At 38.8% G+C, this 19104-nt stretch overlaps 1 protein-coding gene across 1 annotated transcript in view; it reads right to left on the bottom strand.

The window, feature by feature from the left end:
- The window catches only part of ITGA8 (integrin, alpha 8), a 108823-nt gene that overhangs the window by 69209 nt on the left and 20510 nt on the right, over positions 1-19104 (bottom strand). Inside the window, exons 8-12 of the mRNA XM_010023105.1 lie at positions 18262-18305; positions 17277-17333; positions 17043-17095; positions 11266-11471; positions 9505-9696 (exon numbers count right to left, since the gene is read on the bottom strand). Of these exons, the coding sequence (XP_010021407.1) occupies positions 9505-9696; positions 11266-11471; positions 17043-17095; positions 17277-17333; positions 18262-18305 (552 nt within the window). The remainder of the gene's footprint in view (positions 1-9504; positions 9697-11265; positions 11472-17042; positions 17096-17276; positions 17334-18261; positions 18306-19104) is intronic.

Genomic DNA, 19104 nt, shown 5'->3' with positions numbered 1-19104 from the left:
CACTGATGCAAATGTCACAGCTGAAAAATAACTGTTTAACAAGCAATTTGGAATTACATAGCAATAAAAGGCAGCTTAACTACTTATAAGCCTTCTAGAGTCTGAAGAAGATAGTATGAAAACCTTTGCTCCTTTGCATTTGTGAAGGGTTTTTTTCAAACCCCATGTATAAATGGAGAGAGAAGGAGAAAGAAAGAGAAATAAGTCTCAGAATCATAAAATGTCCTCCACTCCTTTTCTCATATTTCATGTTTTAAGGAGGATGAGGGACCTCATAGATTTAAGTAAATGATCACTTTGCCTGTGTTATTTCATTGAGAAGATCCTTTATCAGCTACTATGCTCCAGAGAAGCAGAGATTTGTATGGAGAGGCTGGTGGCAGCAGCCATGTGCTTCTGCTTCATTATTGTTGTGGAATAAATGAGCTGTGGGGTCACAACCACACTGCAAAACTAAGAAAACAAGCACAGAGTGACTCTGAAGGAATTTTCAACTTGAATTTCAACACAGCTTGTGGTTGTATGTACTTAAATCCCAACTGGTGGAGTTCACAGAGCTTAATCCTGAAACAAGTATCTTTGGCATGTACTTCGCTGAAGTCAAGGGGCACTGTGCAAAGTTAAACAATACTAATGCTGATTTCAGATATTACTTTGCTCTGAAGGGAAGGTTTGCAAGGTGCTGTCTAGTGAAGAAGATCCATTTTCTGAGATAAAATTATCATAAAAAGTTAAGGAAGGAGTATTAACAGATGGCATTTAAAAGCACACTGGATTTTGTAAGCTGGTCTGTCTATCTGCACCTTCTGCCACATGTCTGTGCCAGACCTGAAACACCGTGTGATAAAGGGCAGAAACCTGCCATGATGCTTACTAAGCAATCAACCACCTGGAGGAAGTAGGAAGATTAACAAAGTCCTACCTCCAGTCTCAACAAGATATATGCATTTAATAATTTGAGCAAATTCTTTTGGTTTTTAAAGGACATCTTCATCTCCTGTGAGAGATGCAGTCCCAGGGACTCCAAGCAGGAAGGAACATATGCTGTGCTCAGCATCCCATACTTGGCTGGAGTCTGTTCAGCAGTCCCAAGAGAAATGGCTAAGGCATGGTATCTCATCTCACTTCATTGGAGACAGTGGCCAAGAACAACAGCCAATGAAGGACTACATAATGGGCACACACTTCACTTGTGAGAAACCCAGAAATGAAACAATAAGATAGCTGAGTCACCTCCTCACTGCACCCCTAGCAGGACACAGGCAGGAAAGTGTTGATGTTATGGACTCAGAATGATTTGCTGACAGTTTTAAACATCACTTCGTGTAGTCTGTCAGTTTAATTGCAGAGTATAAATAGGAACTGGAAAACAATTAAATCTGATTTGAGTAGAGGTGCTAACAGAATTTCATAGAAGAGAAAACTGCGTAACTGGAAACCCCGCTAAAACGTCTCTGTGAGCTTTTCTTTGGTTTTTATTTCCCTCAGTGCATCAGGTGCCAAAAAGGCCCGTGGTCAGATTTCTGTTTGTTTTCTAGAGTTTCAGAGAGCAGTACACTCCCAAATCTCAGTAGGAAAGATCCAGAATAAAATTTCCTTTAAATGGCCATTACCTCAGGTTTGACCATAACAAAGGACACAGGACTGTCGAGTTCAGCCAACTTTACTCAAGAATTTTAGTTAAATACTACAAACAACCACCACCCAAATCAGAGTCACTTGATTCCAACCATACCAGTCTCAACTGCCTTGATCCTTCTCTGTTTTACAACCATCCTGGTAACAGGTCTGTTAACACCTAAGGCTAATTCATTTCAATGCTCCCCTTTTGTCTGAATGAGATCTTTTCATAATATAATGTTATTATTCATTATATTACAAACAAAATCAAAAGAGAGCAGTTAACGTTCAATCACTTCAGTAAATCCCTACTTAGTGGGATTGATTGTTTTATTCTTATATTCCATTGGGTACAATATTGTGATTTCATTAAATGTCTCAAAGAATTTTAGAAAAGCATGCCTGTAAATTACACAGATAATAATTTGCCATAAAATTAGCCCATTTGTAGGAAATTCTTAGCTTGTCAGTACATTTTTGAGTGATTATTCATGGGAAAACTTAATTAGCTGGTAGAAACACTTCAGCTTTTCTGCATCTGGGGCAGAACCCACTCCCTGTTCTGGCTCCCACGACTGCAGTCCTCTCTGACCAAGGCAGATGCAGCTTCTCATTGATTTAATTTGTTTGTCTTCCATAAATCTCCTGGACCAACTTCATAATTTAATCATCACTAGATTACAATTTGTGATATTGTTGGCACAATGCTTATTGTTCTCAAAAAAATTATGAATGCCGAAGAACCCTTGCATCTCAGAAAGAAACTTGAGGATTTTCTTCCTGCTGTTTGAGTTAAGGTACTTAGCAGATGGAGCTGTTAAATACTCCTATTTTAATAAGATTAGACTGGATTACTGAAGTTCTGAGGAAAATCTGTCTAATTGTCACACTTGTTTCCTCTTTAAAATGTTTCTAGAGTAATTTGTTTATACTAACTACAAGCTATTCTTAAGATAAAAACTGAGCGTGAAGACGCCTTTATACACTTCCTTATGCTGACAAAGGCTTGACTAAAAAGAATAACCATAAGAACAGCCCTGCAGCTGTGTTTGGATAAAAGCAGGATACCTTGAAGATGAATCTTCAGTGGCACTGCCTCCAGGGTGACTCTCTAATTTAATAAGGAAGACTTACACAAGCATCTAAACAGGCAGGGAGCAGAATCAATGCTGTATAATTCATTTGAGCAATTAACTAATTAACTAATCAACAGTCTTTGAATAATGAATTCATCCAGAGCACTGCTCTGAATCCACCCACAGTGTTAAAAGAAACTGCTTAAATCATCCTGGTTCACAAACACATTTGAAGAAACCACAGTGTGCTGGAGGATACGCTGCAAGCAAGTAAGTGAGCGAGCGAGCAAGCAAGCAAGTTTAATGAGTTGACTAAGTTATTCATTATAAACTCTTTGCTCAGCTATAATCAGCCATCAAGTGACTGAACATATGCTGAAATGTGAGGGCAGAAACCTTACAGCCTCCAAATGCCTGAGCCCTGCACAGATAGATGAACCAGCTGGAAGTGCGGCACCATCACGTAGATAATCACAGGCTCCAAGCACTCAGTGGGGACTAGCTTTGAACAGATGCTCAGAAGCCAAAAGAAACAAATTTCTTTCCCACTATACAGATTTATGGATATCTTTTGTTCCTATGAAAATTAAACTACACCAAGAGAAAAAGATAAAATTATAAATAAAATAAACTACAATTCAAAATACATACCTATACTGAGGCTGCATTCCATGCTCCAGGCCTTAAATGACATAAATACAGCTCAGGATGGAGCAAAGGGCCCCTAAAATCCCCAGATTTACTGAGGAGTGGAGTGGAAGCTGTGTCGAAAGGTATAATTTCATTGCTCAGATGTTACAGCACAGAAGACTGCCAACAAGGTTGTACTGAGTCAGGGATTTCAGAGTATCCTTATGCAAACCTTAAAGAGCTGCTATTACAGAGAATCCCAGGGCTGTATAAACTGTGCTATGGGCCTCATCAGTATGGCCTCACACACAGCACGATGCTTCTTTGCCATGTCCTAACCTCAGTACCAAAAAGTACAGTACAGAATCTTGCACATAATTCTTTCCAACTACTACTGTATTTGCACTTAAACTCATGAAAAATTTCACTCCATTCACTGCACACACCCCCCTTTATTTCTTTAGTCTGCTTTATTTTTTTACACAACTGTCAATCCCAAGTAATGGCATTAAGTCAGTATTTACTATAGCAGCATTAAGTGAGATCAGATTCTCTCCTTTGAATATGACCTTAGAACACGAGCTGTCAGAAAGCTGTGAAACGGACAGTCTGCTGAAAGATGCCACAATTACATCAGTGTTAGTAAATCAGTGTCAGAGAATATGCCTGTGTACCGTACCTGTACTGTCTGCAGTGGTATCATTAGACTGGCCCTAAAGCAGTTGGCCCATGCCAATTAACAGCCTCCAAAGGAGAGCAAATAGCAATCCTGTTTTGGGAAGAAAGTGAGTTTGAAAGTACAGACAAGGACTGTTCAGTAACAGTTCAGAACCAAAGACAGCATATTTAATTTACTAGTGTAGATGCATCTTAAAAGGATTATTTGGTCTTTTCCTTCAGATACTAGGTACATACTGTATACTGGAGAGATATTGATGTAATATGTTACAAAGCTTGACAGTGTCATGCTTGGAAGACTAGGAAAGCTGCACATTGTTTGTTCCTCTGAATAGTCACATCAAAAAGAATGGCTTGGTACATCCAATCTATCTGACTGGCATGCTTAATCTGCTTCCTCTTACTGCTTCCCTCTCACTAGCCTTATCTGACTATAAAGTTTGGTCGAGTTCTGTCTAACTCTTAAATCACTACAGGGAAAGGAGCATCCATCCATTCACTACCACCATCACCACTGTTTGGCACTGAAATTCTTCTGCTAGGTGAGGAAGAGTGTTCTATTTGTTTGTGGCTGAACACCACCACAGAGAGGGAAGCTGCATGTCTTTAAAATGACACAGCTGTTAGGATGATCAGCAGAGTTTTCTGGCTCTGATGCTTCCCAGGGTTGAAAGTTTCTCACTACCTTGGAGCCTGCAAAGCACAGATTACCATATTATCACCCCTGTCTGTGTAGATAAGAGAACAGTTCTGGGCACATAACATCTGGAGTGTCTGTGAGTATGACACAATTTACAGAAGACCTTCCCTGGAAAGCTGTGGAGATGTAAACCAAGGGTTGTGCTTAATAATAAAAACTAACTCTTCCCTGCTGAAAGGTTAGGAAAATCCCAGTATCTTCATCATGCTGAAAGTAGAGGTCTGTTACTGTTACAGTGATAACATCTATGCCAGGGCAGCTGAAGACAGATGGTCACTACACTGACAGGACTGCTAACGAGAAGAAAAAGTAGCCCTGCCTCCATGCTGACCCTACTAGAGAGTTTCATTTTTAGGTATGATGTTGACTAGTTGGTCATTCAGCTGGCTGTATCCTGTGCTCTGTGCAGTGAGCGGCTACACAAGTGAAATTAAAATAAAGTCAGGACATGAGCTTGAGCCCAAATTTTCATAATTTTAGCACAGTCTCTGGTCAGATTTTAGTGTATACTCTTCCAGATAGTAGCCAGGAATGCTCTGGGCCAAGGACCTTTCCCAAAATTATCCCAAAGTTTGGATACAGCCATCCTGTTTCAGTGGGCAGGAAGGTTTCATCTGATGATAGTGAGCTGTGCTGTGATATGTAACCCCAAGCCAGACCACATTACTGGCTCACTCTATTTTCTTGCACAAACATAACCACTGATACCAATGAAAAATATCTGGGATCACTGGTTTGTCAAGTACTGATTCTGGTTTTCTTTTCAGTTGGGAAGAAACAAACATGTAAGTTTGAAACCCAGATCAATAATAAAATCTTAGAAGTAATGTTTTAGCCAGACGTAAGTCACTTTACACACTGCTCTTTACACACAAATAAATGAAAAAAAGGCAGCAGTGATGGCAAGACTGACCCAGGACTGTACAGTCACTGGATATCTCTTGTTGGCCACTTCTGGAGACATGCAACAGTGCTAGACAGATCTTTCATCTATATCCGTATGGCTGCACTATGTTCTTACCTGCCTGCTCTTCTACTCCACCATTAAATCTGTCCATGATCAGTTTTCTCCCATATTTATTATAAAACTGGAGTCCTGGGGGACAAGAAAGTCTTCCTCTGCCTTTCCTAAGTAAGACCAAGAAGCAAGAGGTGGTCTCTCTCCCTTTGCTGGCCAGGAGTTGCAGGAAGATTAGGAAGGAGAAACCACTCCTCCCTTCACAGGAAAGCTGTAGGACTTGAACAGCACTGAGTATTAGGCTGCCATTGTCTGCTACCTACTTCCTTCTCTGTTCCTGAGCTTATATTGGCATTTGGATGAAGAAAGATACCACCTCCTGTACTGAATGGCTGCCCTTCTCCAGAAGGCTGCGATTCACCTTCACTTTTTAGGAACTGTATTCCCCAACTTGTTATTCAGCCTCTAAGGGCACTGGTTCCTGGGATCAATACAGTTGAGCCCAGAATGAAGCTCAGCAGTCTGTAATAAGAAGCCACACAAACAGGTGGTATCTTCTGGCTTCCAGGTCTGAGACCTGCTCCAAGAACATTAATGCGTGCTCTGATTTAGAGAAGATGACCTGGAACTCTAAGACCTCTCAAAATGCTACATAGCGCATTAAAAACGAAATGGCAGAGTAACTCCCATCTTTTAGCCTCTCATGTTCTAGCAGGGATATGCCTCACTGTAGTGGTTTAACCCCAGCTGGGAATTAAGTACCATTCAGCTGCTCACTTACTTCCAGCCGCCACCCCAGTGGGATGGGGAGGAGAACTGGAAAATGTAAAACCAATGGCTTGAGGTAAGATCAGTTTAATAACTGAAATTGAAAATATTGTATTAATAAATACTAATACTAAAAGGAAAAAGAGAGAAGAATAACACCCACGAAAGACAAACAATTGATACAATTGCTCACCACCCACTGACTAGTATGCAATATCCCTTTGGCTAGTTCAGGTCAGGTGTCCTGACTCTGCTCCCTCCCAGCTTCTTGTGCCCTTCCTCATTGGCAGAGCATGAGAGACTTGATTTAGAGTAAGCACTACTTAGCAACAACTAAAACATCTATGTGGTAGCATGCTAAATCCAAAACACAGCACTGTAACAGCAACCAAGCAAAAAATTATCTCTATCCCAGCCAAAACCAGGACACTGCTTCAAAACCAATGTTAGGCTTAAGGGCATACAAGCATAGCTATTGTTATGTGATTCCTCACAAACTGGTGTTAGTCCTAAACTTCTTGCAAATGTGATCCCCTTTTGAGCTCATGTGATTTCACACAACACTTGAACTCTAGCCATGGGAGAGCTAATTGCTTGGAAAATCTCACCTTAGACTGTGGCAACACACGTTTACACCTGCAGCCCCACATCACAGCTGGCTCTCATTTCCCTATCTATGGGAACTGAACTGCTGAGAGTGATGAGTCAGCACAATTTGGGTTTATTATATTTTTCTTTTATAAAATGGTGGAATTTATAACATACACATCAAAAAGCTTAAATGAAAAATGTTGAGGTTATTTTTTTCTAATCTTTCACGACACTCTTTGAACTGCAGTCCTGACCAGCATTTTGGCAAGCAGTGAATTAAAGGCTAGTTTCTGAGACCTTCTGTAGTCAGCAAACACTCTGCCTCTCAGCTGACATGTAAAATAAAACATCCTTCCTATTCCGTCCAATTTCAGTACCTCGTTTCCTCCTTGTACAAGAGCTGCCCTTCAGCATTTCCGTTAGGAGGTGAAGAAGAAAAGCTCTGACATGAGAAGGATTTCTTACTTCGCTGTCCAGTGTGTTTGTCCTGGTTTTGCACTTCCCTGTATTATTTCTTTTTTTTTTTTTTTTTTTTTTTCCTATAGGAAGCCATTCTATTTTTGTGCTAAAACTGTGCCATGGTTGTGCTATTTTTACAGCTCTGTTTTGGTGCTTCAAGTCTTCATGAGTTAAGGAAGAGGTGGTTGATGGACAAGTAAGGTTTTTTTCTTTCTGTTGTTTTCTGACAGATTCTTACCAGTGCTCTGGACTGGCCATCCAGATATTCAGCTCAGGGGTGGAGGGAAAAGTTTTATACAGTAACTGCAGGTTTGGGTTTGGGTTTGGATTTTGTAAAATAAATAATTCATGTAATAAACCAAAACCATCTAACGCATAGTGAGCTGATGTCACAACATGAAATTCTGCAAGTAGGATGCAGAGTGGAGCCAACAATAACAAGTAGAATAGCTCCAAGAAATCTCACAACTGAACTGACTATACCAGTTCCTCAGTACACATTTAGAAAGATAGAGACGCATCACCCAACCTTTTCACAGATTAGCTTAAAAGATGCTCCACATGAAGTATGCTAACACACCGGTTAGACTTCTACCCTTCTTTCTTCCCCATGCTGCCCAAAGATGACCTTCCCTAACTATATCTCTTCAATCTTAGAAATGTCAGGAATGCAATATCCTGTTTTCTTTGGTTTTGCTGGGGGGCCTCGTGGGTGCTTTAGGAAATGTTTTAATGCTGAAACTTTAATAAGAGCTCTGTTGTCCAAAAGAACCTCATTAGTCATGGACAATGAAAGTCCATTAATAGCAACATCAACAATAGCAAACAAAAAGAACAGTGTTTAAAAGCCTTTTCTTTTCTGAAATCCTAAAGATCCTCTCACTTCAGTCTTGTGATAGCCTCACTTTATTACTCTGCAGTCAGCTTTTCTGTTTGTAAAACCTTAATTTCTATTGTAAACATCCCTACCCAGAAACTCTCTTCCGCTTTTGGAAAGACACCTCTCAGGTTTTTTTTCATCCATCTCAAAAAAAAAGTAAAAGAGATCTCATTTTTGTCTCTTTGAAAATCACAATTTTCACTTTTGAAACAATACAACTTCTAACACTGTCCTTGAAATAACCCAGGCTAAAATGTGATTTCCTAGTAACTTAGGGAAGTAAAGACTGATAGCATTTTACTGTAGATGAACCTTTCACAAGAACAAAATATGATGTTTTACTGCACACCCCTGCTAAGGCTTCTGAATTGTCATGAAAAGAAACACAACAGATTTGCTTCTAGAGGAGAGAGGGAGTAAATACAAGCACATTTAAAACAGCTCCTACATTCAGACTACTTAGATGCTAGGAACGTGCCTTTTAAATACCTCCCTGGTGAAGCTCAACTGATCTTATAAACTTAATAAATTTGAATGCATGTCAGGTAAAGTAATGAGGAAGAATGAAAGCTATCCTAAGAAGGAAGAGTCCATATAGCAAAATGAAAATATAAAAGGGGTAGAAAGACCCAAATGAAATTATCTGCATTTAAGCAATGTCTTTGCATTCTCTCTGCTTTTTTGAAATGCAATCAAAGCCATTAAGAACTATGTATAGCTTAATGTCTCTTAGGACAGCAAAAAACAACTTAGAAACACAACCAAGTCAATCCCTTCTTCTACAAAACAGCATGTTTTTAATTAAGAAAGAATGCCAGGATGAAGGAGACCTTACAAGTTCAACAAGCTGAAAGCATTTGATTTTTAGAAGTGGGGGGAAAGGGTTAAGCTTTTTATTGTAAACTTCACATGTTTTATGCTAATGTAACCATTTAAACCCTTTCTTGACTTTCTGATCATGTCTTTTGACAGGAAAGGGAGTATTTGTTTTGTCTGATTTTAACTCTCAGGAAAGCAGGCTAGAACTATCCGAAAATGTCTATTCTTTATTCTGACCCCTGCCTTCCAAAAGCAGCAGTTTAGGCATGATGCATTTTCCAGAGAATGGAAGTACGGATTTACCTTACTAATGGAAAAATCTTACCTGGGTAATCATTCTTGTCTACATCTGAGTCTCCTCTTAAAGTGAAGCCAAATCCCGAAGGTACAGACTGTGAGGCCCAGGCTCCATTGAGAACCTGGGAAGGGTTGGTATTTAACCCATTACTGTATCCATTGTAAATGAGCACTTTTCCTCTTCTATCTTCTCCTGCAAATGGTGCACCAATAGCAATGTCTGCAGTGCAATAAAAGGATAAAAAGAATGAGCGCAACTAAAATAAAGCAAAAATTAAGTCCCTACATCTACATACATGCAAGAACTTCAACATTCTGTACTTCCATATGGATTCTAGTTTTAATATAAAAAATGTTTGCAGTGTCTTTTCTGTGTCAAACTTTCATGACAAAAGCTTATAAAATCATCCTATGAAGGGGTTGTTGCATTATACTAAATAGGCAGTCCACACTGTATTCCTCAACTGTATTTCCAGGACATTCAATAAGCTTTAATAGACCAAGATCTAATTTAGTGCCTGCTTTTACTTCCATATTTTTAAAGAGACACAAATTATCCTTGAGTTTCTCTGTCACCTAATTAATACAGAACAGCTGTTAGATAAAATAAATTTTCTTCTTCCAGATAAAATATTTAACATAGACCAAAAAAAAATAAATAAACAAACCTCAAACATCCAGTGCTTTAGTGTGCGAAAGAGAACAATGAAATGTAATGTTTTGATCTATACCAAGCCAACATCTTACTGAGAAATAGGAATAGTACCGAGTCAGGAATTTAACAGGAGGCCTTGGGCACTATGCAGCTAAGCACTGCAATCCTTAAAAATGAGGTGCCATACCCAAGAAGCACAACTCATAATGGTCTTCTCAGTTCCTATGCATGGGATTTGGAGAGAATCATGTGTCTAGATTGAGATTCAGCAGCCGCACTGGCTGAGCTACCTAATAGAGAACACAGAGGAGGATACGTAAAACTCTCAGTTTTAGGTTCTCATCTAGCAGCTGATGCTGGACTCCTTTATTAAACTTGACTTCAACACTTGGAATTTGTATTTTCACTCTAAAGGCAGAAGTACACCAACGCTCTATGACATCTTCAGTTACGAAGCAGAAGACTTTGCCTCTAGATCCTTCTTAACCTTCTCTCTGCAGTGACAGAGAAAAGCAAGAATGTCTCCTTGCTGCCTTACCAGAATGCTGGAGAGCAGGGATACCAGCCTTCCCTGCCCAGAGAAGCAGCGGGCACTTGCTATTGCTCACAGGTAGTAAAAAGGAAGTCTCCACTGTGGGGTCCAACTGGGCTGAACTCCATGCTGTGATTCCAGGACAACCCTCTGCCCACAGGATGGTATTTGGATTTTGTGCACCCTGAACCTAAATACAATCCTATGGCTCCTGGCATGACTTATACCTTGCACAGGAGCCAACACACTGGTGACACTGCCCTACAGTCTAGTGGCTATGGCACTGTGAAAAACAGCCTTCAAGTTAAAAAGGAGCTAAGTCCATTAATTTTTCCTCAGTGGGTCAACCATCCTTAAAGCTAGTGTACAAAACACCTCCTCCAGGAAAAACTCCGTGCAGTTTTAGATGTAGAGATGCCTGCTTTGCCTCTTGGAAATAAGAACTAAGAAAATATATGCAGGGAAAAACAAGGTGCAACTGACCATGTCTTAAGAGGCTAACTAGGTGCCCAAGGCACCCAAGCTATTTCAGGTAACTAAGCAAGTTAGTTTACTTGGACTGTTATACAGAGATATATATCACTACGTTACATATAAATTACCATTATATCCATCTTGATTGAGATCTCCAAGGTGTGTAATTGCACTGCCAAATCTACCAAACACTTCAGTGCCTGTCAGAATTTGCGCATCTTGGAAGAGGAAAGCACTTTCTTGCAGGTACAGATAAACTTGCCCAACTTCTTTAGGTTTGCTCTCAAATTCTCGTTCCATAAAGAGAGGGGCGCCAACTAAGATATCATCTAAACTGGAACAGTCAAACAAAAACCAGTGTCACTGAGATATTGAGTGTAATGAACACAGTTCATGCATTTGTTAAACAGGAAGCTGATAACTATCATCGTAGAGTCATAGGCTAACTGAGGTAAGAAAGTGTTTTTGGAGTTCTAGTTCAAACACTTGGTCAGCTAGGAAGGCTGCCCAGGGCTGTGCCCAATCCGGTTTTGAGTATCTCCATGGATGTAGACTCCACAACCTTTCTGGGCAACTGCTTCCAGGGTTGGATCACCCTCGCAGCAAAAACATTTCTTCCTAGGTTTAAATGGAATTTCTTGCACTTCAGTTTATGCCCACAATAGACACTGAAAAGCTATACTTCGAAGTTCATGACCCAGAAGCCAGGAATCTAATTAACAGGGGATCTGCGTTACTAGAGCAAATTCTGTCTGCTAACAGTGCTAGTGAGAGAGAATTTTAGTATAAAAACTAGCTTTTAAAAATGACACATCAGTAAGTGAACAATAGAAAAATTGCCACTTTCCAGCAGATTTTTGAAGTAATATACATAGATCACAGAACCACAGTTAAGTTGGGTTGGAAGGGATCTTGAGGATCATCTAGTTCCAACCCCCCTGTCATGGGCAGGGACAACTTCCACTAGACCAGGCTGTTCAAAGCCCTGTTCAACCTGGCCTTAAATACACCTTAAGTCCTTTTCATCCAAATGCTGTCCCTTCTCTTCAAAATGGAGACATTTTGAAATTCTTTTAAAATATGAAACATGGTTAGAGCACCAATTAATGGAGAATGCCTCATCACTAATTCGAATGGAACCTGGGAGACAAAACCAAAGCTTTATTTAAGAAAACACTCCTGTTGAATATTAATACATGAGTAGTTGCAGTGCTCACATAATTTTATGTATTAAGTATTAAAAAGAAAGGACATACTAAAACCACAAAAAAATGAGGCTTAGAGGGAAAAGTCCTTCTTTTTCCTCAGTCAGTAGAAGAACCAGTAGAAGAAGACAGACTAATCAAAGGATATTTTGCATGTTGTTCTAAATGGGGGTATTTTGAAACATGTTACCAACATTCATTTAGCAGGGAAAAAAGGCCCTTTACTGAACAGTAAAGAATAAAATAAAGCAGGATTTATAGACACATAACAAGCATAAATATTCTTAATAAATTATTCTGAGTTATGAAATGATAGTATCACATTAATTTCTGAAGGTTGCTCAAGGCTATACAAACTAATAGGATAATTTCAACTACATTCAGTGGATGTTGCTCATCCACATTAAGGAACTCTGTTATTGTAAATAACTACTGCTACTTGATCCCAGAAATTTTAATTTAGAAAAAATATTCTCTTGCTCTGATGGGAAATTTTGTTCAAACTATGTAAAACTTGTAGAAAACCTTCTAATATTCCTAATAGTGATGTTTTCACAAAGGCTTTATCCATTAGTAAATCAACTAGTAAAATTGTGTTACATTGTTTCTCCCAATCCTGAAAGAAAAAAATAACACCACCTTATATGATTTGGGAGTAGCTCAGCTAAAATACATACCATAGAATTTAGTACAGAATATCTCATCTAGAAGCCTTTTAATCACATTGTAGAACTTACACATTCTAAAAATTGTGAGAAAGTACTTTTAGAAATGTTGTTTTTCCTATTAGGTTTTATAGCGTGTTTCCATAAAGGAAACTGTAACTCAAAATGTCAGGTCACTTTGGTACAGTTGTTCTATCTTTTATATATCAGACTTTACCCTGTGACATGAATAACTTAAAAAGGAAGGAAGTAGATCCTGACTTGACATCAAAGGTGGGATTTTCCTTTCACACTAAACATGAAAAGTCCTCCTCTACTAATGAAAGTTGTTCATGGTTGGGACAGAACATCAGCTGAAACAGTCACCACGAAACAATAGCAACGACAAAACTAGATCATAAATGTTCTTTTTTTTACAAGTTATTTTACATATGTCATATACTAAAAGCATTTTACAGTAGCACTATCATTAGTTATTATTCTATTACATTGCAGTCCAGATACTTCCAGTAAAATTGGGACCCCACATATAGCTGTATAAACCACAAAGTAAAAGATGAGCTTGGCTCCAATGAGTATTTTACAAATGAAGGATTGTAAGACTAAGGGGAGATTTTTTTAGGGGTGTTAAGGAACCAGAAGATTCAGAGCCAGGAAGCTCCCTGTACATCGATGTAAAATATGTAGATACCTAGACACCTTTAAAACTCTGATCCATAGAGCAACATCTAGAGTGCCTACAGTGGTGAAAAGAGGCAGACCATCTATCATCCAGTGGCCTAAAATTCAGCAGAAGCCTAACCCAGAATACAAGATTCACCAGGTGAGACACAAACCAAGCAGACAGGAAGGAGTTGGAGTCTGTTGTGCAGGGATCACAGCATCTCAGCTGGAAATGCACAGTGCTGGGTTTATTTTTCTAGGAAAATTTCTACTTTGTAAAAGTAAATGACAATGACTGTATAAAATGCATGAATAGGCCAGGGAGCAGGGACCAGAACCCAGTAACTAAGATGTGCTGTGGGAAAGGTGGGAGGAAGGCAGTCATCTAAATTTCACTGACCTATTTCTAAACTGGTTACAGGGAGCAGAGCTACCCGGAACACCTGCAGCACTTGTTTGTCTTCCCTCCAGGTCTTGGCATGTCCCACCCACACCAAAGCCTTCCTTTTCTTGCCCTTTGGATTATCCCCCTTCTCTGTCAACGCTGAACTCTGTAGGTCAAAGCAAGTTGCTTCAGCGAGTCCTCTTCAAGAAGGAATTCTCCCTTAGGCAATTCTAGCGGTTTGAGTTTCTTTTGTTTTTTGTACTGTCACAGCAGTGTACTATAGCCAGAGAGGAAGGATTCTTCAGCTACCATGCTCTCTCTGATCCTCATTCACTTATTCCTGATTTCTCTCCAAGTGGGTCATAAGCAAGCAATTGCTGCTTATCATGCTTTATAGTCAGTTTTACCTTCTAGCTCCTACCATTCAAGTATCTAGACATCAAGCAGTCAAAGGGGGGGCATTTGTTGGGTTATAAGTATCTATGTGATTAGAATCATGGTTTTTTTGTTGTTGAAGGAGGATATTTTAATTGGCTTTTAAATTGTAGGAGTTCATATTTACAAAATCAGAGTTCTGAGCCATATTCATGTGATGTGACCCTTTTAAAAGGCTGTAAGAGCAAAGCATAAGCAAAAGGCCCTCAACAGTCGTAGTAAACCACAAAGTGCAGTTCAGTTTGCAGCGATATTTTGAACTGATTCATTAGTTTTATTTCAATACTGCACCAAGAAGCTGCCGTTAATATAAATTATGTATTTATTTTGTCCAGCACAGAAAGGTTACTAGCCAGTACTGCTTCCCTTCTGTTAACAAAAACTTTAAAAAGCACAAGCTGACCACCTGCTGAGACTGTATGCAGTTCCTTTGTATCCTACCAAGCAATAAAAAGCAGGAGTATGGGAAATGTCAAGAGGTCAAAGTATAACTATGGAAAGCTTTGATAAAGGCCAAATAGAAGACCAGTAAACAGTTTATTCCACTATTTTTATTGGTCTGTTCCAGTCTAAATTGAAAGCGTTCTCTTTTTTCCTGTTTACTAGGAATGTAGTCTGTAAGTTGATTGCAAAGTTAATTTTTTAAGTTTCATTGTGGATTTCTCATTATTAGCACTGGGCAGCTAAAAGGTAGTTCAAATAATATCCTCAATTTCCCTGTTCTGCCTACAACCTAATGTGGTGCAGATAAAACTGCAAGAGTCACTCCAGAATACCTGAAGAACTGCTGGAGCAGAAGGGTCTACAGAGCTTTTTTTCCTAGGATAAGCGTAATCATTGAGCCTTGTCTTCAGTCCTGTTACAGCAAAGCATCATTCCTATTAACCTTTTCAGTATATAACGTAATAGGGTTTCTCATGCTGATAAAGCCATCGCTTATCCTTTATCCTTAGCTGCACAGAAAACCTAAGTGAATTTGTAGTAGTTATTTCCCTTTTGCTTTTTTTCCTCTCTCTCTGTTTTACTCTCCCTTTCAGATAAATATTTGTATCAACTATATGTGTAAAGTAGCAAAGGCAGACTACACATCTAATCAGACATTGTTTATCAAGTAAAGCTTTTTGTGTTTTGTTTTCTGTGGGATGTTTGGATCCCAGGAAAAGTCATTAGATTTCTTTTAAGATATAGACTGGGAGACCACACAGGCCTCAACAGCAGCATGATTATACTATTGACATAAACTGTGCTCTTGGAGGTACACAGAAAATACGAGACCTGCCAAGTAACCCTACGGTTCACAGGAAATAACCTGCACAGGAAGTAGTTTGGTTCAGTGAGAAGTTAAGTAGCAAATTCCCTAAAAGTCTAATGAGTGTCTACTGTAACCCAGATTAATGCTTTTCCACTCTTTCACATTAGTAAAGCGCTATGGTACTATGACAAAATTTGACATCAGAAACTTAGAAAGATCTGAGTACTATGAAGCAGCTGAAACAGCTGAAGCTTCTTTTTTTTTTTTTTTGTTACTGATTTTTGGTTCGGAGTTTTTTGGTTTTTGGGTTTTTTTGTTTGGTTAGTTTGTTTTGGAATTGCAATAACATTTTATCACCTTGTTATTTTTCTCTTTTTTTGTATCCTTCACTCTTTAAAGAGTCACTAGTTACTGAGAAGAAGCAATGATTTAGTCCAGAAAAAATATTTAAGGCACTATGTTTAAGCACATAATAAATCATCACAAGAAAAGAATATGAAGTAGACACATCTGAGACATTTTACAATAGGCAAGAGTATGCCACAGCTCTAGATATAATCCTGGCTCACCTCTGTGCAGAATGCCAAAGCTCTGAGCTTCAGCAATCTTCATCTCTTTGCTAGAAAACTAGTATCAATATTCACTTACTAAAGTCCTAATCTTCGAAAATATTCAATCAGACTTTATATGAGTTCAAAGTCAGCAAGTGGTTTGTTCAACAGGGTCTGAAATCCCTGAGTGCCTTAGGTATGATCCTAGAAGCTGAGCAGCACTGTCCCTCAGACAAGCACAATGCTGGTCATAACAGCTATGGCCATTGACACTTTTTGGTCCTCTGGATGATGAAAATAGATGGCCAACCAGCGGATGCTGGAACAAGGAGCTTTTAAAATTGAGAAGTGAAGCTATGGATGGTCCACATGTGAGAAGACTTACCTGCTTTTGAGAATGGGAGAATGAATTTTTGACTTTCACCTATCTCTTCCCAGTAAGTAGTAGCTTGCGCTGTTTATTCACTGTTCTATCAGGATCTGTTTCCTAAGATGTTAGACATTCCCACTCTGCCACACTGCTTTGAATAACATTCAGGAAGACAAACTCACCCAAACTAGGCCTACAAATACTTGTGCTACTGTAATTGCAGAAAGACAAGCCTACATGAACAATTAAAATTAGAAAAGCAGAGAAGCCAAGAGAAGCATTTTGAGTTATGAAGCACCTGAAAGCCTATGTGTATTAATAAATATCAGGCATTGCTTCTATGAATGTTCAGTGGAGCTGAATATATTTGGTAACCTACCCATCATTGTTAACATCAGATACTGCAACAGTGTACCCAAAATAAGACGCCATCTGGAAATAAAAAACAACAGATAGGCTTTCATATATCAATTTAATTTTTTTTTTACTGATAATCCTCTTAGTTTCTATGGTCATTAATTCTAAAATATATTTTATATATATTTGAAGCTATGTTAATGAAATGATACCCTCTAGAGATACAGTATTTGATCATGTAGTTGTTTGACATTACCTGTTCACCAGTGAAATTCTGGATAAAGGTCAAGTCTGAAGAATTAATAATTGAGACCTGGTAACAGAAAAATATGGAAAGTTTCAACCATAATATTGCAAACCAATTTGACACGTGGCCAAGAAAAAACAATTGTTTTCTGTCTCACCACAGTTTTCCTGTATGACCTTGAACATACCACTAAGATTTTATGAGTCCCAGGTCTCCCATGAATAAAATGTGGAAAAGACTGTTTCCTTTCCTTATTGGACACTGAACAGAAGCAAGTCGGATTGTCAGCTAATCAGTGACTACGTTATTAGGCATGAAAACATGAAATCAAACCATAAAGAAATGTATGCACATATACATAAATATATATGCACACACATACACACCTTTCCTCTGAAATATGGTATGAATAAGTTCCAGACACACAAGGATTTGTGGGTTCACAAAACCAGAGAATGTGTCTGTGGCTAGGGTCTCTGTTTCCCACTCAGGTTAGTTCTGAAACTTTTTTCCTATCAGGTAACAGATGTATCTACATACATGTATCGTTTTCTCCCATCACTTCTAACTTAATATTATGACTCCTTGCATCTAGTATTCAGCGTATATACTTAGAGCACTGAAAATAAACACTGGGTATGAATTACCTGAACTTGGACTTCACTGTGGACACAGCATTGCACATGAAATATACTAACCTAAGGGTAAGCTCAGGTCTGATAGCACTCACTGTGTACAGTGATTCTGGTCATACTCAAAGCATGCTTGAAATTGCCTATCGTAAATTGAAAGCTATTCAAGTAAGGGACTTACTGTTCAAAATAAGGCACGTTAGCCCAGTCAGATAAGCCTGAGAGTGAAAGTCAGTAGCATTTTTCTCTGATTAGAAAGTTTAGGAACAATGGGACAGAAAACATAATGTAGCCTTTAGCCTTCCAAAGAGTCTAACTGCCTTCTCAATATAAAAGGGATAAAATGTGGGTCCAGTACATACATAGCCAAAGTTCTGCGCGCCCCTTGGGACTCCAGCAACCAACTCTGAAAGGATAAATGATCAAACAGTGAACTGGTTATGCTACATGAGTAGTATATGCAACATGTATCCCATGTATCCCTCCCCACTTAAAACTTCCTTGATATATAACCCTCAGGATTTTGATTTGTTATGTGTATCAGAAACACCTGTAAATCACTTAAAGACATTTACTCATAAGTTTTTAACTTCCCTTCAGTGCATCTAGTTGCATGAAATCTTATATCTTAAATTTTGAATACACTCATCCAGACAACTCTTTCTGCCTGGCATCACTTAACATAGTACAGTATAATAAATATCGTAGTACAAGTCAGCTTGTTACCTGACAGCTGTGAATTGATGCAAACTGAATTAGTTGTGGCATCACATGCTAGAGTTCAGAAGCTAAACACAAGTGTCCTTACAAATACTTCTTTTCTTTATGGCTGCACAACTGTTTTTCTCATCTATTATCTTGCTTGATGCCATGAAAGTGTTTAACAAGTTCTGCACGGGCTATCTAAAAGCATTACAATTAAATTTTTGTAAGTGACATTGGAGTGACCCATTGAACAAGAACATGACACATTCGACCTAGCTGCCTTACAGGATATAATTCTGCTCAGTGGTGAAAGCTTAAACAACTAGTGGAAAAAATGGGGGTAAAAAATTAAGAATAGAGCAAAGTCACAGCCTGCAATCTTACTGTCTAACCTTCCCTCATGAGCATATCTACATCAGAAGACAGCAGCAGTAACTTCAGACACCAGAGCATCTCAGACACCTGCCTGTACTGACCTAGCATTCCTCTGTTCCTCTCTG

The sequence above is a fragment of the Nestor notabilis genome, unplaced genomic scaffold (assembly GCF_000696875.1).
Source record: "Nestor notabilis isolate BGI_N333 unplaced genomic scaffold, ASM69687v1 scaffold4841, whole genome shotgun sequence".
NCBI classification, from domain to species: Eukaryota; Metazoa; Chordata; class Aves; order Psittaciformes; family Psittacidae; genus Nestor; species Nestor notabilis.
Note: the sequence above shows the minus strand (reverse complement) of the source record. Positions and strands in the feature narration are given on the sequence as shown.